The 22,232-nt window shown below is 31.4% G+C and overlaps 1 protein-coding gene across 1 annotated transcript in view; it reads right to left on the bottom strand.

Moving 5' to 3' along the window:
- Nucleotides 1-22,232, bottom strand: part of CSMD3 (CUB and Sushi multiple domains 3) — a 1,322,573-nt gene that overhangs the window by 767,554 nt on the left and 532,787 nt on the right. The window contains exon 7 of the mRNA XM_043879976.1: nucleotides 14,770-15,081. Within this exon, the coding sequence (XP_043735911.1) occupies nucleotides 14,770-15,081 (312 nt within the window). The remainder of the gene's footprint in view (nucleotides 1-14,769; nucleotides 15,082-22,232) is intronic.

Raw genomic sequence — 22,232 nt, 5'->3', positions numbered from 1 at the left:
CATAACAGTTCTTACAAACATATGTGTAGGTATTCAGCATAATTTATGCCATTTTCATTTTTACAAAAGATTCTAAGGCTATAAGGTCTCAAAGTTGTAAAAAAATCAGCTTAAACCATAAGTCTTTGAAATCTTATTTTTCAACCATTTCAGACTAAGAAATAAGTCTAAAATTTTTATTTACAAAACTGAACCAAGTGTAAGTGTGAAAGAAGACATTATATTATATAAAATCAATTTGCTAATTCTCATAGGTCTTCCAGATTGAATTAATTTTGCTACTTTTTATTTAAAAAATAGTGGATGCTAATTATTGGATAAAGATTCTAAAATTTGTATGTTGGCTTTCTTCTCTTCCAGAAATGGAACAACTTCAGAAATCCATTGCACTTATGTAGACACCAGCAGATGCACACACAATGCTTGGCGTAACAGGTCTTACAGTTATGGTGTGCAGTAAAATGTCAGGATTATAAGAAAAATGTGGGATTTTTATATTCTCTTTAGGGATTCTTATAATTGCATAATAAAAGTCACCATATGGAAAGAGTTACCATTGGTATGGTTCACAAATACTTTTAACACTGTTACAATTGTCTCAGCCTTAACTTAATTAAGTTTTAATCTTCATTCTCTAACAGCTTTAAGTGAACTTTTAAAAATTATCTTTAGTCCTACAGTTAAATATTAAGATCCACTCAATTCAATCATTTGCTTATGCTCTTTTTTGTTTTGATATCCCATGATTTTTGAATGGCAATTATTTTACATTTCTTTTATTTATAATTTTTTCTCTTTTCACTAATTAATTTTACTAAAATATAATTTTATTATAAAGTGTAATATAAAGAATGACAAAATTCAAATTTTCTTTTTTTTGGGCTGCTTAGAATGCCTCTGGTTTTCACATGAAAGCCTTAGAAAATATGAAGATTAGGCAAAACTTCTCAAATGATCTCTAGAACAAAAATATACCTGTGAGTTTATAATGTTTTTTAATTTAAAATGAATGAGGTAATTTTATATCACATATTTGTTTTATACATAACGTCAGAGATAATTTATCTATAGTATAATGCCTTCTAATATGAGACTAATTGAGAAAGAAGCCAACTGTTTGAATAAGAGTGACCACGTGTAATGCATATCATTAGCTTGATGGCAGTGGAATATATTCTTCCACTACAAATTTTTTAAGTACACTGAGTAATTTTAAATAAAATATCCAGAAGATGTTATTACTTTAATAAGCAACAATATTCCCTCTTCCTTCTGATATAAGATTATTATAGTCTATCTAAATTTCTTCACAGAGGCTTGGTATCTCTACCGATTGTTTTAGACAAGCATAGGTGGACTCTGACAGTGTATTTGACACTGGGTTATGCTGCTATAATCATGGCTGTTGAAGACGACAAAGCACTCTCATCATAACTTATCTGTGTTCTCCTCACAGTCCATCCATGCCTTTCCACATCTATTTTATGCCTTGCCACGTGCTTTTCCAGATCTATTCTCCTCATTCTTTACATAGGTTGACCTGAATAGGCTACATCCTGCTACACAAACTGTGGCATTACACTAGCAGCACCAACATCAACCAGGAACTTGTTAGAAAAACAGGTGATCAAGCCCTCCTGACTTAATGAACTAAAACTGGCCTTTAACAAGACCACTATGTAATTCTTATGAACATTTAAATTTGAGATGCTCCAGGCTCTATCAACAGACTCCCTGATCCTCCAGAGAAGAGCAGGAAGATGGAGGGAAGAAGGAAAGTAGAATCAGGATTGTTCTGAAAGGTCTCTCTGACTATGCTAACTGGAGATGGGCCCTTAACTGAAAGTTACTAGGCTTTTTTATGCCATACTGAGGTATATATATATATATGATATTTGTCCAACATCTCTCCCTTCTTTCATCCCAATGAGGAGGGAATAGTGACAGCCTAGTTGCTACTATCCTAGCTGCACGATCCCTTGTGGTTCTTTACATATGCTTATTTATAAGTAATCCCTTTGTAAATAAACCTTCCTTGAATTAGCCCATATTCAATAGTTTCCCTACAGACTCTATAGATATGCCACTGACACAAGGAATCATTAGAGATTTGATTTTTTTCAGATACTATATTAAACATCATCTCAATTTGTTTATAATGACTCTTAAATAGATAATATCTAAGTAGAAATAGGAATGGTTATTGCTCATCATTCTACCACTGGTTGCTTACTTATTTCCTTACTTGTTTCGAAATTTAGAGCACACATCTTATGCCGTTTCTGGCAAGAAAAATAAATGTGGGACTAACAGAAACCTGAGGTGAACTGGATACTACACATTATTTTAGTAATAACTTATACATGAGATCCATATGAACAGAGCTAAATACAGCTATATATATATCAGCAGTTTCCATAATTCTCTATCAACATTGCTCATGCTCACTCTGTTGCTTCAGTCATGTCCAGCTCTGTGATCCCAAGGACTGTAGCCTGCCAGGCTTCTCTGTCCATGGAATTCTCCAGGCAAGAACACTGGAGTGGGTTGCCATTTCCTTCCAGGGGATCTTCCCCACTCAGAGATCAAACCCGCATCTCCTACACTGCAGGTAGATTCTCTACCGCTGAGCCACTAAGGAAGCCATTAGACTACATATTTTATTTCTAAGGAAATCAGCTATGTAAGAAATTTAAAATTCTGTGCTAATTGTTTTCTTACTTTGTTCACATACCTTTATCTGATAAAACTTTTAATGTAACTAAAGTGTATTTTCTTCTTGTAAAGGCTCCAGAAGTGGGCAGTATCAGTCAATGGTTGTGTGTCTAAAGCATAGGTACTCAGTCCACTGTCTCATTTAAACCACAAAATAGCCATTCAAAATGGGATTATTTCCCTCCTTTCTAGACGTAAAAATGGAGAAAGGCTAAGTAGATTGCCCAATACATATACTAGTAGAATACATTCATTCATTTGACTTTAAAACTTCAGTCCTAGCATCAACACCACCACCTGACTATGAATAACAGCATTTCATATATCCAATCAGAAATAACAACTGAAATATATCCTGGGAAATCACAAATGGACCGGATTAGTATACTCTATCCACATTATTATTTTTTTTTAATGCAAAGCTAATATTAGAAAAATTTAAGTAGTCAGCAATATCTGATTTTAAGGATGGTTTACTTTAGTATGGAGCAGAGCCAGTTTCATTAACTGAATTTAATACTGAATAATATTAACTATTAACTGATAGTGCCAAGCATAACCCCATGGTGTGAAGCCTTTTGATGTCTTATTTTAAAAGTATAAACAGATGAATAAAAAAGGTGTAGCAAAAGCCAACTGCTAGATGAAACTCAAATTACCATACAGTTTTGTTTTGTTCTGCTTTTTTAGTAAAATCAACTTTGGCTCATTCTTTTCAAATGGAAAAGTTCAGGAGAGTTGATGACTGCCACTGTTAACTGCTTTCTACCCTCCTCACTTCCTGAATGTAAGCCAACTAAATGAAAATTCTCTAATTTCTCTGGACAAAATCAATCTAGAAATCGCTCACACTTTAATCCCATTTGGTATTATGAAGAAATGCCATTTGAAGACAAAAAAAAGAAAAATCAAGCATCAACACTAAAAAGCAACAGTCCATGGTTTAGAATACAAATGATTAGATAGGAGGAAAAAAATATACTATGCAATGTGCCCCAAACCTAACACCATGCTGTTCTGCCATATATAAAGGTTCTTCTCTTCCTAAAATTGTGAAGCTTAATTGTGTGATTTCACTCTGTGAACAGCAGGGTAGCCATATGCTGTAGAAAATTATATGGAGGGAAGCAGCTTGCTGCAAAAGTGGGTGAAAATGCCCCAAAATAACTCTGAACAAGATAAAAGTGTCTAACACAGGACCATACTTTCATACTCCAAAAGGCAGAGTCTACTTTGGCACCAGCTTTGAGCACAAATAGAATGTCTATCCCCTTCAAAATACTTTAACAAGGAAAAAGATTTAAAAACCACAACCCCACACTCATTGTGACCATCTCATTCACAGGCAAAATAATTAGCTCTGATAACCATAACCATAACTGGTTCCCCAGAAGCCAGTTATACATAAAATCAATGCCATCTTTGTTCTTTAAAGTTAAGACTCTCTTTCTTTTATGCTCTACATAATAGTATTATTTCCCTTGTTTGCTCATTCTATAAAAAAATGAGATAATATGTTAATTAAACAATAAGGTATCAAAATCTCTGATTAATAATTACTGATGAGCATACAAATGTAGTTGACAATCTAAAAAAAAAAAAAATACCACTTATGAGGCAAGATCCTTGTTACAAGATGACAGTTGCAGTTAATGTAAAATGATATATGCTTCCTAAGACTTACTTAAAAGAAAACATTGGGGTTATCAGAAGTACTTAAAATCTCTGCATAGGAATAACTCAAAAGCATGGCTTGAGGGGTAGCATTGAATAAAACTGTTAAAATGATTACTTGCAGATACTTCATGTGTGAAAAAAACAAATTTTCAGTGCTTAATATTGTCATAAAGGTCCTCAGTAATTTTGAAGTATTTCTATCTAGTACCTTCTAAGAATGTAAAATCTGTTACTAAGCAATTTCTAACATTTTATTTTTTCTCTTCTTTCTCCCTAAAAACAACTTATTCAGCAAAATATAAAAATACATTTACTGTTATGAATGACAGTTTTCATAATTTCACAAATGTGATGAAATATGGAAATAAAATATGAAGATGATATTCAATAAATAATTATGTTTTTAAAGCATAAATTGGTACATTTTGGGACATGGATTTTAATTGCTACAAGTATCAACATTAACACAATTTTCAACAAAATAATATGACTAGGAAAAAAGTCAAGAGAACAATGCAAAAAACAACAAAAAAGGGTAAGATATTGATAAAGAATGCAACAGTCAACATTTATATATAGTACACCCACCTAAATGTTATCAGTTCCCTATCTGTTAAATATATATTTACTTTAACAGTGTCAAAGTTCTTACATAAAAGAGTAATAGCTAATTTAATAAATGAAAGTACCTTAAAAATCATACATAACCAATTTTTTAAATGTCATAAATGTTGTATCTTGTTATTATTTATGATAAACATGCATGAACATTAATACATCAATTAATCTCATAAAGAAGGACATGGGAATTCGAGCAGGCAAGTGCAGTTTCATCATTTATATAAAATAGAAGATGATGCATATTTATTTAATCATAAAATTTTTGATTTGGCAATCAATTTCTGTATCCTGATTTTCACTATCTTTTGCTTCCATCTATCATACTTTCAAAGATTTGAAATATGTTAAGTAAAAGTAAAACCTTGTTTTTTTCTGTTATTTGATAATACATTCAAAAATAATTTTAAGATATAGATTTGGGGTAAAAAAAGCAATAAATGAGTTAAAATTAGACTTGGGAATGCTTTCATCAATTATTCATCAATTTTTTTCCAGTAAAATCGTAAGTAATGTAATCTGCTCAGTCATTCCTAAGGGTGCATAGAATTAATTATTGTCATTAAGGTTGATCTGGAAAATCCATCTGCCTTAAAATATCCCTTCCACTAGTTAATCTCCCACCAGTATAATCATTTTTATAAAAATAACTTTTACCGTATTATCTGAGACGGTTTACTAACGTTGTAAATATTCCAGTAGAGAACAAGATTTCATGGAGAGTGGCCAGTTATCATGTACTGCTGGGTATGTACTGATCTCTCTCCATAATTATAATCCTTATGTAAAATTTTGCTAATCAGTATATCAGCAGAATCTGCAATCTTGTTAGAAATGCATAATCTCTGATCCCATCAAGATCCCATGAAGGCACAATTTGCATTTAAGTAAGACTGCAAGGTGATTTGTGCTCACACTGAAGTTTGAGAACCATAGTCTAAGACTTAGACTCCAAAATTTGTATCAATTTTTAATTGCACATCTGTACACCATACTAATTTGTCTGCCTGCTCCTGCTTACTTAAAATTTCTTATGTGTGTGCATGCTTAGTCACTCAGTTATGTCCAAATCTTTGTGACCCCATGGACTGTAGCCCACCAGGCTCCTCTATCCATAGGGATTCTCTAGGTAAGAATACTGGAGTGAATTGCTATGCCCACACCCAGGGATCTTCCTGCTAAAATGATGTCTTATAAAAAGTTATATTAGATAATATAAAGTCTACCAATTGCTTCCTGTCTCATTTAGATTAAAATAAATCTCTTTTCCTAAGCCTCAAAGCCTATATAGTCTAATTCCTGCCAGTTTCTCAACTGATCTCCACTTCCCTTTTTTTTTTTTCCACTGAACTCCAGGCATATCAGGCTTTCTTTTTTGCAAGCAAAACCCAAGCTCTTTCTATCTAGTTGTTTTCTCTGCCATTAGGTAGTTATTTGCTTATTTCCTTGTCTTTTTCTCCTCATTTAAATATAAACTCAACGAACCAGGTTTTGTTCAATGTTGTATAAACAAAGGACTAGAAGAAAATATGACATGCAAATAGTGGATTTTTGTTGAAGAAAGAAACAAAGAAAGCAATAAGGAAGAGAAGTAAGGATGAATGTATAGAAGGAAGGAAGAAGGAAGGGAAGAAGAAAAGAAATAGCACTAAAAGAAAGAAAAGGAAAAGGAAAGACAAAAAGAAATTAAGAAAAGAAAGGAAAGGAAGGAAGGAGGAGGAGAGTGGAAGGGAGAGAAATGAAGGGGAGGGGATGGGAGGGGAGAGGGAAAAGGAAGGGAAGGTATGGAAGGAACAAAGGAACGGACAAATGAAAGAAAGTCTTGAATAAAGGACCTGTTGGACATTAATGTTAATGTTGGACATTAACTACCTAAAAGTTAGGTTCTCAAATGAAGAGGTTCTGGAACTTAAGGCATATATGTGGCAGTGGTCCTGGCGAAAAATGTTTATATGGCTGAGTTCCATTAACTGGGATAAGGAGAGTGCCAATCCAACTACCTTGATGGTAGTGTTGGCCACTTCTATGCTTGCTTTAATTTATCTCTGTCTACAATGAGATAACCATAAAGATAAGCCCAGGCCAATTCAAGCCTCAAGAGAAAATAAAAGATGATGATAAATCTATCAATTAATGTACGAGATCGCTGGATAGACACTTGGATTAGAAGGGATAGCAGTGGTCATGTCATTTCAATACTTTGATGCTTAAATACTTTCTAAATACCCAATTTGTCCACCAAGCTATGCTTGAATATCTTATCAGTGACTTAGGAATTTGCTGCTTTCCGAAGCATACAATCTATATTTGAACAAAACTCAGTGTTAGAATAGTTTTCTCTATATTTTGTATCTTCCTGTGGTTTCCTACACTGTTCTACAACCTATGGCAGAACAGGTTTGATCTCTCCTACATATAACATATTATAATTTTAAAAGACACCTATAACTCATCCTAACATGCTCATTCTGTATAAATTCTCTTAGAATTGACCAATAATTTTTTACTATTATCTTATCTATTTTTCCTTTGAAAATAGAGACCATATTTTAAATTTTATGAACTTAAGCTTATATGCTTAAGCATTGAGATAATATGTGTAATAAGCCCTGATACTTGATGAATATAATCAGTATCCACAAAGATCTAAGTAACCATCCATAAACGAATTTTCTCATGATGATACAGCTTATGAAGATTAACAAAAAAAATAATGTTTTTGATTTATAAATCTATACTCTATAAAGATATTAATATATAGTTTGAAAACAGGTGCTTGTGAACTATTGACAAGACTTAAACTGTATTTTACATGTGGCCAAATAACCTATTAGTAAAAGGCACCTACTAGGCACCCAAGAACTGTTATTTCTACACAATAGAGTTTTTGTCATATTATAGTCCACTGATTTAAACAAAATGGTTACATATCATAGTATGTGACTTTTGAAAACTGGAAATTCAATGTAGATTGTGTATCTGATAGTATGTTGTTTTCCTCTTTTTATTGAGCAATGTAAAACTCACATGATGTTACTTGAAAAAAATATTGTTTATGATAATTTTTTTTAATTCCTATTTTTGTTTGGATTAAAATTGTTGACCTAAAGTTAATAATGTATGCTGAATTAACTATTCTTACCTTAAAGTTGAAAACAATTAAAAATTCTACTTACAAACTGGTAATTAAAATAGATTTTCTTTTATGCTGCCCTTATGGGAGCAGTTCTACATCATATTAAATTTCAGTTAAATATAATTTCATGTTACATTATGTGCTGTGTTTAGTCACTCAGTCATGTCGGATTCTTTGCGACCCCATGGATTATAGCCTGCCAGGCTCTTCTGTCTATGGGGATTCTCCAGGCAAGAATACTGGAGTGCATTGTCATGCCCTCCTTCAGGGCATCTTCCCAACCCAGGGATCAAACCCTTATCTCCCACATTGCAAGTGGATTCTTTATCATCTGAGCCACCAAGGAAGCCCTCCTTACCTTATAAACTAAGTTAAAATCCTGCTCAATCCTATTAATAAGATCACTAGCTATTAAATATACTATGGAAGCATTTGCTACACTACATCAAAACAAGTACCATCAATGGCAGTAGATGCTAATGACACATATTTGACTCCACAAGATGATATGGTCATCTAAATTTCTAAGAAAAACAATACAAGAGTGTTTATAATTATTGTTGATGTATATGTATATGGGAACTTTTCAGAATATATTAGCACTTTTACATGAAAGTAGCAACTACCAAGGTTGCTTATTAACAGCAGACAGGAATTGTCTACATACTGGGGAAAAAAAGAAATCTCATTCTACTGCATTATGTAAGAAAAACAATGGCTTAAAAACTTATCTAGAGTAAAACACATTAAATGACTATTTTTAATAATATAAATATCAAACTCTTGAGGAAGAAAATCCAAATATGGTTCTCATCTATATTACTTTAACCTTAATATCACCTAATAAAAGGGCCTTCATGCATTAAGCCTTTATGAACCATGAGTAAATAGAAGGATGAATGAATACTAGTTTATCAGTATGAAGATTGGGTTTTCACAAGACCTTTTTCAGATGACAATTTCCTATAAGAAGTAATGGTGTTGTAGTAGATGAATAAAAGATTCCATCTATTTTAAAAAATAAAATCCTAGAAATTCAGGACCCTTAATGTTTTAATCATACTACATATTTCCTACTGTTTAAACTCAACACTGAATTAAAATCTCTTAGAGATATAATAATAAATTATGGTATTTAGAGATTGTTAGAAAAGGTATGTTATATAAATATTAATAAATAACTTCAAAAAAAGATCTTATAGTTAAAGCAACAAACTATTCTGATGGAATTTAAAATATCACTAGATACTATGGTATCTAATTTTAAACATCTGGATATTCTATAAACTAAAAAGATCAATTGTTTTTAGGTTTATTTATATAACTGCAAATAATGAACATTTCCTTTATTATTTTGATATAGAGTCATCATATTTCTATTCAGCACATTATCCACTTAAAGCAATTTTTATACATCTTAGCAATATAAACACAATTTACTAGTTGAAAACTTCTGTTCATCTCTCAAGAATTTGTATAAATATCTTATGTCTGTGCAGCCTTTCTTGACTTACATTTAGAGGCAGTTGATCCCTCTCCTTTACTTCAGTAACATTAAAAAAAAACAAACACTGCTCTGGCAATGTTTCTCATAATAAGCTTCCCTTTATAAAATAAGTTATATAGACTACTCCATAGCACAGCCTGCATTGCACATTTTTATACCTCTACTGTCCAGAGAAATGCCACATAGATAGCAAGAATTAAATAATTTGATGAATAATGGTAAAAATAAACACAATTACTATCCATTGAACATAAGCCAACAACTGTGCTATATTCTTTCACATAATTACCTACAGGTAGCTACTCTCAGTTACCAAGAAATTGCAGGTTCTAAAGTTGAAGTTATTGTTCAAAATCATACACCTAATAAGGGATAGAGTACAGACTCAGCCGAGTTCTCTGACCTCAAAACTAACCAATAATGGTGGGCAATTTGGTTTTGCCTTTACACTGGGAAAAAATACTTGAGGTTTTTTGGCATTTCCACCTAATACTGTGTTTAATCCTCACTATAACCCTAATATAATACTACGATACTATTTTACTGATAGGGAAATTCAACCCTATTACTTCATGTGACCCAAAAAGACTGTCATGCACAGTAGGTGAGAAAAGTAGGGTAAAACCAATCAATAAAATCGAATGTTCATTGTGAAAACTATTGGGCACTAATAAACTGTGGTGTTAACACACTACTTAAAGAAGATTTAAATCAACATTCTTCATCAATATTTTTCTCTTTTACTTCTTTATATTGTATTTCATGTCTAAGACTCTTTTTAAATGGAAAAAAGCAGAAGGGTTTTCTTTCACTGAGAACAAGTAGAAACTGAAAAAAAATATTTTCTAAGAACATACCTTAAATTGAATTACTGATGCTTAACTATAGTACTATGGTAAAAATTAATTGGAGCAGAACCCTATAGTGATTTAAAATCCTTTGATAAATATTCTAAGTTTTTTTTTTCAAATTATTCATTAATTGTGAAGCTTTTATAATAAATTCATTATAGTGACTTAATTTATCATAAATTAATATGTAGACTTTTGAGTCTATACACTTACAAATACCAAGTGCCAAATACTAACTGCAATTTCAGTGTTTATGTTTTCTTTGTTTTCATCGTGATAATACTAAGTACTTTAATTGCCTCAAGTTATTAAGAATAGACAAATTAGGAAGTAGAAAAGATCAAAAGTGGAGAAGGCAACAGCACCCGACTCCAGTACTCTTGCCTGGAAAATCCCATGGACGGAGGAGCCTGCAGTCCATGGGGTCACTAAGAATCTGACATGACTGAGCGACTTCACTTTCACTTTTTACTTTCATGCCCTGGAGAAGGAAATGGCAACCCACTCCACTGTTCTTGCCTGGAGAATCCCAGGGACGGGGGAGCCTGATGGACTACTGTTTCTGGGGTCGCACAGAGTCGGACATGACTGAAGTGACTTAGCAGTAGCAGCAATGATCAAAAGACATCATAGACATGAAAGTTTAATTGCAGTGTGAATAGAAAAAAAAAATGAAAAATGTACACGATCACAGTGCAAAACTTTGTATGCACTTGTAGACATCAAAAAACCTATGCTATCACAATCTCTATTGTATATATGCTTTAGATGGTAAATAATCTCAGCAAAATAATATTCATAATATTACATTAACATTTATTCATATGCAGTTTACTGACTTTATTATTTTGTGTTTATCAATAAATTTTCTTTGATTTTATAAATGTAAAAAGGCCATAAGCAAGGCATTTATATCTAGTTTTACCTTGTGAATTTTAAGCAGTAATATAATAAAAAAGCAATATTTTATATTGAATTTGTAAGAATACTTTGGTTTTCAAAGGGGTTAAAAACATTGGTTATTATAACTATAAAAATAGCTATTTTTAAGTTAAACTACATGCATATTTGATTATATTGAAAAATATAATTTTTAGCTTTTAAGTAAGTTGAATACTCCAGCTAGTGAAATTGCAAATATTTATTCATCAGTTTACTAAATATTATCTAAATATATCTATGAGTCAGAAGCCGTTCTAAGCAATGGGAATGAACCATGAACAAGACTCATCCTCTCCCTACCTTACAGAATTTAAAATGGTAGTTACAACAGGAAATTCTAAATTTCCAGGAATTAACAATTTCAGCTAAATCTTGGAAAAGGAATTAAAATGATTTGGTTGAAAGGAAGAAGGAATAGTTTATGGGACTAGCCTGAGGCAGAAAAGAATACGGTATGTTCGACAAGCTAAAAGAAATTCTGTTTGGCAAAAATCACAGAGTGTTTATCAGAGTTGCATGAGATGAATTTGGAGATGTAGACAAAAAAACATAAGAGGATCCCATGGGTTATCATCAAGTTTGGTTTTATTCCCAAAGTCCCTGGGAAACCAGTGGAAGCTTTAAAGCAATGAAGGAATGTGATCAGGTTTTCATTTTTAAAAGGTAATTTTGACTACATTGTGGAGAATTGAATAGAAGAACAAGACATTTTTTTTCTCTAAAATAGCTAGAAAAATTAAGCAAGCTAGTTTTGTTTTATCTTTATTGACTCATCTAAAACATCAGTTAAAGGACTCACTGCCTACATACATCCTATATCTCCTTTAGTACTCCATTCAGCCATGAGCTTTACAAAATCTTCCTTGTCCCACCAGGATGGATTTCTCCATGTCCTCTACTCTCTCTGTCTTTCAAAAGAAGGGCATGTATTATTTATCATTATTTTGCACAGAACAGACGTCAGTTGGCATGTCAGGCATGTTGGGTAAACTGAAATGTATTGTTTAAAAAAATATTGTTTTCATGTCAGCAAATTCCTATTTAGAGATTTTGTCCAGCTTAAGAGTCAAGTCTTTGAAGACTGCTTTATGTCTGAAAATACAACTATATATTGAGGTTTGTATAAAGATTTGATGCAAGTATAATAATTTAAGTCACTAAAAATGAACATAACATTCAAAATGTTTTCTGTATATATATTCTGTATAATCAATAAATAAAAATATTTATATCCAAGGTAGATGGCATTACTGAATGAATATCATATTCATAAACACTATTCTAGAAAGAATATGAGTGAAACAGGTCTAAATACTATGAATGTGAACATAGCATTGGAAGATTATTATAACAATTGAGAAAATTTGAGCACTGAAATTTATCAAGGGTGTAATCTTGATGCTTAATTGAAATTTGGCTGAATGCTCTTCAAAATTTTTGATTAACTTTCAAATCACTTCAATATAGTAATTGATAACTATTCTCTTTTTAATCTGAATTATTTGTTCAAGTTCTACAAAATATTATATATATATATATATATATAGCACCAGGGTTTCTCAAATCACTTGATGGCAAACTTTACCTGGAACATATGTATTATTAGCTAATAAACAATAAACTCATGTCCCCAAATTACCTGCCTTTTCTTCAATGGACAACAGAATGAAAACAGGGAAGTTTGTCTATGTTAGTGCATGCAAATTTCCAAAGAGAGTGAAAACACTAAACTGAAGGGCTTTTTTCTTTTTTTTGGGGGGGGGTGCTTTCTTCTTAATCTATATTTCAGTATTTACACATTTTTACTTCCCTGTAATAAGAAAATCTACCTACTTGATTAAACAATTATAAATCTGATAATGATCCCTATATTCACATGAGCAGAAATATTCATGGTAGGAGAGTGAATAGAGAACCAAGGTGATATCAATTTAATCCTTTAAAGGAGATTACTGCATGCTAAGAATTCATTTTAGAATGCTTCTTATTAAAGAGAATCAAAGTAACTACTTTCAGTATGAATTTTGATGGAAAATGAATTTCTGAGATGTATGATTTTCAATCAACTTATGCAAAGATGTGTTGATTTTCTTTCCTTAGTCTGTACTAAGCATCCGAATGGTTTTCTATTACCTATATCATGCAAACTATGCATAACCATACTACAAAAATCATTGCCATTTTGGAGAATATATAACTTTGAGTTGGAAACAGAGCTGGAGTAAATATTTGTACTTGAAACATGTTCATTTTGCTAATATTTCCAATGACGAATACATCAATATAAATTCTCATTAGTGTTTCATACTGCACTATGTTTTCCTAAACTATTCAGTGAAGCTGTTACCAAAAAATAGGAAAAAAATTCTTGCTATACTTCCTAAATTTTGTAAACTATAGGCTTATATTAATTGACTAGAAAATTATCAATATATAATTTGACTCTGTTATTTTTACCTCTAAAAATTAAAGTAGGAATTTAAGGAACACTTAAATTTGGAGTCATAATACCAAGGAGTAACTGTTGAAAGGGAAAGTGAAAGTCGCTCAGTCGTGTCTGACTCTTTGCGACCCCTTGCACTATACAGTCCATGGAATTCTCCAGGCCAGAATACTGGAGTGTGTAACCTTTCCCTTCTCAAGGGGATCTTCCCAACCCAGGGATCGAACCCAGGTCTCCCACATTGCAGTCAGATTCTTTACCAGCTGAGCCACAAGGGAAGTCCAGAATAACTGTTACCTTTTCAAAATGAGAAATCTGTTCTCAGTACAATCATATGGGTCAATAGGTAATTCAGAAATAGTAGAATAAGCTATATAAAATAATCACCAGACATAATGTTTCCATTGTCCCCAATCTAGTTATCTATTTTCTCAATAATTAATTGGCATTTGTATAACAAAAAATTCATGCAAATATGAAAATTACTACATTGGCTAAATCATCAATTAGTAAATATGTACCCTTATTAATAGAAAAATGGTTATTTTAATTTTGATTTTATCTAGACACCATAATTGGTATATAATACACAATAGGTATTTTGTTTTTTCTATCATTTATGTATTATTTTCTTTCTATATTTACTCCCTCCTCCCTCCAACATTTGAATTTCATTTTGATTTTTTTTTAAATTCTAACTTTTATATTTTCAAATTATTCAGGTTCTGGCTTTTACTGTCTATATTTTTCAGCTATTTTGAATTCCTTCTTGCATTTTCTACATCTTGGCTCTGTTTCAGCTCATTCTCTAATTGGAATCATTATCAAAATATATCTTTGGCTGTAACTAAATGGGCACAAGTAAAATAACATCCAATACCTCTATGAGTAACAACTGCAAGCTCTTTAGTTCTTTCTATCTGTTCAGCATTTCTTGGTCTTCTCCTTGTACTTTGTGTATCTGCTTGATGAGGTGAGAGCCCGTCCTTGGATGTGTTGGGGTCCAGACCTGAATTTCTGAGATTCTTTGCTTGCACTCGCTGTTCCTCGGAAAGTCTATGGCTGGTGACAGCTGTAACACTGGATACAGTAACATCTGCAGATGAGCTAGCAACAGCAATAGCACCAGTGGCAGTCCTGTTATGCTCCTCTAACTCACCAGTGGAGGTAGTGTGGGTCAATGTAGAAGAACCTGTGGGACACAGTAGCACTAGATGCTAACTTTTTCTTTTAAATGTTGTTTTTTTTTTTCTGATAAGTTTCATAAATTATATTCTCTTCTATCACCTTAAGTATAATTAACATAAAAAGGCAAAACACAAACACGCCACTAAAATGTGAAGTAACCAGATCTGATGTTTTGTTTATATTAATCAATGTATGAAGAGTTATTACACATAAACATATCACATTGTAATTTTAACAAATTAGGGAGAAAAAGGAGAAACAGTAAACCCTTTATCTGACCTTGAATAAATCTTATTCATTATTTATCTATAGATGATTTTTAGCAACAAATGCCTAGTAAGTGACAAGTTTTGACAGAATGGGTAACTATGTAACCACACTTTTCTCAAAAGTATGCTTTGAATAGTCCATGCCATCTCTCATCATGATTTCTGGGGAAAATATCTTTTTTTTTTTTTTAAATTTTAAGACAAACAAGTGAAGAAAGGAGAATTTAAAAATCAAAACAAAATTGAAGACAAAATGATTTTAAAAAAACTCTGAAATAACTACTCCTTGTAAATATCTATCTTTACCTCATTTGCCAGAAAAATGCCAACATGATAAAATATTCAATGTCATGAGCTATATATACACTTTAGAATTTAGTGGGATGTTTTGGAACTTGGGTAATATTTTTCAGACTTTTAAAGTAACACTTGAGATTAACCAATTTTCAATTAGTTAAAATACACAAATCATTTTACTTAGAAATGACCAGAAATTAACTATTAGCATGAAAATTTCATTCATACAAAATAGTTTTAAAAAGTGGTTGAAAATTTCCAAATATCTCTTAAGTATGTCACAGTAAATCTCTTAATCTTATTAAAGTTCACATGCTTTTATAATTGTTTTAAAGACTCCAAATTAGGATTTTCTTTTTCCTTTCACTTAAACTCTTTTTTCAAAAATTGTACTTGGTAGAGAATAATTCTCACATAATGACAAAAAGATGCATTTTTTTATAACAGAAGCATGAAACTGACTGAAGATATACTTAGATGGATCTTGGCAGCTAAAATGCCTAATAAGAAAAAAAATAACTGAATTGTGGAGGAACAACTACAAATTAGAACCAATAGTCAGGTCCTGGTTAGAAAACTTCTTTTTTTTTTTTTTTTTAAACTTTACAGTATTGTATTGGTTTTGCCATATATTGACATGAATCCACCATGGGTGTACATGTGTTAGCCATTGAAGGGTATAAGTCTTCACATAATTTTCCTTCTCAACAAAATGCATTTCAAACTTCTGTCCATATATATATTAGACAAAATGCAAAGGAATATTTTAATCATTTTGCAAGAGACAAAACAGCTATATCACATTATGTGATTTGAACATGTTCTGCCTTCTTCCCCCACCCCTCTTTAGCTGTAGGCAGGTGATTAGTAGGACAAGTAATTCAGGTTTCTGTTTTAAAGTAAAAAAGGAAGTCAAACAAGAGCTGTTCCTCGTTCACAAGCAAGCAAAAGAGTACCTGTCCATTACTAATTCTTCCAGCTTGTGTTGTTATATGTGTGTGTGCTCAGTCGCTCAGTTGTGTCCAATTCTTTGCTACCTCATAGACTGGAGCCCACCAGGCTCCTCTGTCCATAGAATTTGCAAAGCAGGAATACTGGAGTGAGTTGCCATTTCCTACTCCATCTGATCTTCCAGACCCACGGGTCAAACTTGGGTCTCTTGGGTGCCCTGCATTGGCAGGTGGATTCTTTACCACTGTTTTTAAAAATTTGATTTAGAAATTCAAAAGAATTAAATGATTATACTTTGTGGTGGCCAGTGGTAACTGAAATATGACAATTATCAAGTAATCTTAAAGATTTTTAATATAGTTTAAAACATTAATCAGAAAAAGATGCCATTGAATATTCAAGTTATTTTGTGAAGATTAAAATCTACTAAATGCATATTGGTTATGCAAATTAGCCAGTAATATTTACTAAGCTAATATATGGTGAAGGCTTTCTTTAGTCACATGATTAAGTAATACCTACACTTGCATTACTAATATTTAGTAACTGATCATGGTAAATCAGACATTTTGATGTCCATATACTCATTACTATAAAAACAATTACCTGGTCCATATTATTCTTCTGGGGAATTTAACTGCACCTTTCTTTATAAAAGAAACTAATGCTTTAGAACTCTTCCTAACTTTATCATAATGTCTGGGCTTTCAGGTTTAGTTTAAAAAAGGAAATTATTTAAATATAAACATCTGTTGCTAAATGCAATCTAAAAGTATGAAAAATTGTGGAATTTGTACTGTCTCAAATCTCAGTGTGTCTATTAAACCTTTAACATAGAAGCAAATTAAATAGCTATTTATTATGCTCCGTCATTGAAGGTCATTACATTAATCATAAATAACCTCTGAGCTTAGTTGCTCAGTTGTGTCCAACTCTATTCAGCACCATGGACGGTAGCTTGTCGGTTTCTCTGTCCATAGGATTCTCCAGGTAAGAATACTAGAATGGGTAGCCACTTCGCTCTCCAGGGGATCTTCCCAAACCAGGGACTGAACCTGGGTCTCCTGCATTGCAGGTGGATTCTTTACCATCTGAGCCACCAGGGAAGCCCAAGTAATCCCTAGTATTTGGGTAAATGAATCTGGGGTAATTCTTAGGAATGTGTCCAGGCTGCTGCTAAAACTGATCTTTTAAGATCAACAGACCAATTTCAAAATGCCCATATTCTTGGAGACTCCAGGCAATAAATACATTTCCTAACCAAATTTGTGAGTTAGAACTGATCTTTAGTAGGATTTAGACCCAGGATTTGCTAGTGATCCCAATCTTAAAATCTTCAGTAATAGAGTTCTACCACAGGCTAATAGCAATATTATTCTCTTAACCTGAATTCAAACAGGGTGTAATATTTGAATAAAGTAATGAAAAAACCAATTTAATAACCATCATCTAGCTAACTACATATTTCAAAAATATATTTTACCAATTAGTTCTTATATTTTACTAATATTCTGTTTTCATAATTTTTCCTCCCCATACTATAATGCAAGCTCCTTGAAGGCTGAGATTTAGGCAAATTCCATGCACTGCTGAAACCCAGGTATCTAGGATAGTGCCTGGTACATAGTAGATCCTTAAGGAATATTTATCAAAAGAAAAATAAAAGAATAGATGGATTCAAAAATAATTCTAATGTAATACTAACAATCATACAGAGGATAAATTTCACAAATGAAATATGATTACAATTTTAACATGGCAATGTCATATTTCAAACAATGTAATGAAATGAAGAATTATTCCAAAGAAAGGAAAATCTGATGGCTTTGTTTTGAACTTTCAAAAACATCACTTTGAAAAAGTGTGGAAACTGAAGATTTATTTGGATAAGTAACAGTTACTTGAAGATTCATGTCAACATTCTCAAACCATGATAGCTTACAATGTTAGTGTGAAATGGATTTGTTTAGAATATTCAAATTTCTGTAGAGTAAAAACTAGTATATCTCATAATGGCAGGAAGTAGAAGTACATCTAAATTTAATCATATATTATATATATATATGTGTGTGTGTATATATATATATATACATAAAAACAATGATTTCCTTATAAGACAATAAAATCATCCATCACCATACAACTATGTCATATATTATAACCATTTATCTAAAATGTAGACCAATTTAGAACACTATTTCTGGTACCACTTTAAAGTGGCAGTGTGTGAAACACAGATTTTTAAATTGTCAAAATGCACTATTTAAAAGTTTCAAAACACTCAATAATCTTGCATACCTGATGTTTTTTAAGGAAATTGTTGATGCTGGAGAAAGGCTTAGGATTATATATAGCAACAATATCATATTGAATATATTATATATCTAATTGAATATTAAAATATAATAGTTTGGATTCTTTTAAAAAAATTTAAGTTTACTATACAGTTATATAAGTGTTGCCTTTAATAGCACAATGTTAAATGATTTTACAAGACATACAACCCAAATTTATGAACAAAATGTACATCCAAAATACCCATTCTTCACTGGAAATCAAATCATGTATACCCAATGTAATTTATCACAATTAGATTCTCCTGTCAACTAAACTGCTTGAGATATATTTATAAATTAGATGTTTACAATATAAACACATCTAAAATATAATTTTATTAATATTTGAAATAAAACATTTCCAAATATAATAAAAATAAAATGAAATGATATACATATATAAACATGCTTCTAAAATCATAACTATATGTCATCTTGGAATTATGATAATGGAAAATGACATATGTTACACATGTAAATTGGCAAATGTATATAACAACAAAATTAAATTATATAATTAAATTTGGACTTATTAAGTATCATAATAAAATTTGTTTTTGAATGCTTTCCTATTTCCACATCTATATGCAAAGGACTAAACATAATTCACATAAAGCAATTTATAAATGTGTCATTTAGAAAATGTATTAAATAAAAATTGAATTTGAATTTCATTTTGATTAAAATTTTAGCCTTACATATTTTTTAAAATTATGCTATATTGCTTTGTAACTACTTGCTAACTTATCACAAACATAAAGAACATGTTGCCAGAGATATAAGTGGGAATCCCAAAATGCATATAGCTATACAAGTACATGTTAAACATAGGTGCATATTCATAGAAGTGGCTTTTAGATATATTTGGCATGCTATTTTATAAAAAACATATATTCTGTTCCACTAAGTTTAGCATTTCAAATTAAACATTTGAATAAAAACTTTAATAACAAAATAATCCTAACTGAATAATTTTGTGGTATCATGATATATAATGAAAAAAAATGCAATAAACAACTAACATGAAAACATGCAAAAGAAAAATATACAAAACAACATCAAAATAAAATATAAATACGACTAATGCAGCAATTGTATGTGAGCCATCATTTAGATATTCTATACATTTTAGCATATCTATTTTCAGGAAGCATACTGCAGTTGGGAAAATAAATATTCTGCATTTTAAACATTACAAATGCCAATATCCTAAAATCTGTATAGCTCAGTATTTAACAGTATAATCTGGTGAATATGTGTGTACTATGAATATTCAACTTACAGAAGGGATGAGTAAACTGAAATAGAAAGTAGTCCTTAATTTGTAGGAAAAATATAAATAATCTACGTTTGATTAGTCATTGTGAGCTTAGTTTTTCAGTTGTGTCCGACTCTTTGCAACCCGCCAAACTCCTCTGTCCATGCGGATTCTCCAGGCAAAAATACTGGAGTGGGTTGCCACGCCCTCCTCCCAGGGGGCCTTCCCAACTCAGGAGCAAACCCAGGTTTCCCACGTTACAGGCAAATTCTTTACCATCTGAGCCACCAGGGAAGTCCTTGGCTAGTCATTACCTAGTATGAAATCGTGTCTCTGACTACAAAAATAAATAGACAAATCCTGAAAATTTAGATTATGACTTAATTTTGAAGAGCAGATCTATATTGGTCTTATAAAGTTTGATTTAAAATTAAAATGTTGCATGTACTTTGAACATACATAAGATAATGATATTAAAATATCTAATTAACTAAATATAATATATTCTTAATTATAAGATGCAACTCTAAGATAGAAACTGTTGAACCATTAAACTATGGCATGACAACACAAATACGCTGCCACCTAAATTCAGATTTCTGACACACTGAAATGTGAAAGAAGTTGATTATAGTATAGTAAAAAAAAAAATTATCACTAATTTGAATAAAATATTTTCTATGATCAGAAATTAAATAAATCAGGTACATATTAATTTTAAAATAGGACTGATACTTTAATATACATTATTTTTTCTGAATTCACTGATATATTGATATATATATATTTATATTATGTATCTCTATTTAAATTTGTAAGCACTAAATCGAGACATCAATATTACTTTTTGCAAGTGGATGTGTTACTGTTTATCAGATGCAAGTGATCTCTCTGCTTTAAAATTCAAAGTGAATAAATATTTTCAATCTAAGCTGAAACTGATATCAAGATTTAGTGATACATTTACCAAATCCACATTTACTACAGCAAATAAGTGATTATAAAACAAATATTCAACAAAATACATACTAATGCCAAGTTGTTTACATACAAGATTAAAACTCTGTATTCTGGATTAATTAAAGTTTGATAAACCCACATGCCAAACAAGCATAAATACCTTTACCTAAATGAAATATAGAAAATACCAAGTTTTAAAAACCATATAGAGAGTACTCTGTTGGTCGACCCCCCCAACAAATATATATGTAGTACACATATGTAGACTATATGTGTATATTAAATGCATGTATATGTCTATAAAATATGTTATCATATTTTGTAACAGAATGTCAGAGAACAGACATCTAATTTCTTAGTACTAAAAATATAGTAAGCTCAGGTCAGGGAAAAATTATTTAAGTACAGGGTTGCAATGATCTTGAAGTTTTTCTCTCTTAAAGAGCCATTTCTAGCTTCACCTAGTTGATTAAAATGAAGTTGTGAAATGGAATTTCAGTATCTTGTCACTCTTTTTCATACATTTTTGGAAGTCTTGACAATGTACAGTGGTGGGTCCAACGTGTCTTTTTTTTTTTTTTTTTTTTACGTGCCCAGTTACAAACACATACACCACTCACAAGAATAAATATTCACAAAATACAACTGAAGCCTTTTTTGTGTATCTAAGCATAATGTTCCTCCATAGTGACAATACTGGCAGTAAAACAGATCTAGCTTTTGAAATAAGAGTCACAGCCTCCTTGTCACATTTTATAAGAGTTAGAGAAAGGGGTAGAATGCCCCTTTACACCTTTCTAAAACAATTTCCTAGAATCCTGCAATTTGAAACCTCTTTCCTATAGCAGGTCTTATCTCTTAGCAAAAGAAGGATATATCATTCTGGGTTTCCCTCAAACAAACAAATGTAACTTAACACACACTTAACATGCACCTTCTTTCTGTGTCTAATTTCCTTGCATATTAAATCTTGTGAAATAGCTGTCAATTCTCATTGAAGATTTAAAGGCCTTGTTAGGAAAAAGGGATCCTATTATACATATCTTGTATTCCAAAGTGTAATATAAGAAACCTCTTCACTTCC

This window comes from Cervus elaphus, chromosome 21 (genome assembly GCF_910594005.1).
Source record: "Cervus elaphus chromosome 21, mCerEla1.1, whole genome shotgun sequence".
NCBI lineage: Eukaryota > Metazoa > Chordata > Mammalia > Artiodactyla > Cervidae > Cervus > Cervus elaphus.
Note: the sequence above shows the minus strand (reverse complement) of the source record. Positions and strands in the feature narration are given on the sequence as shown.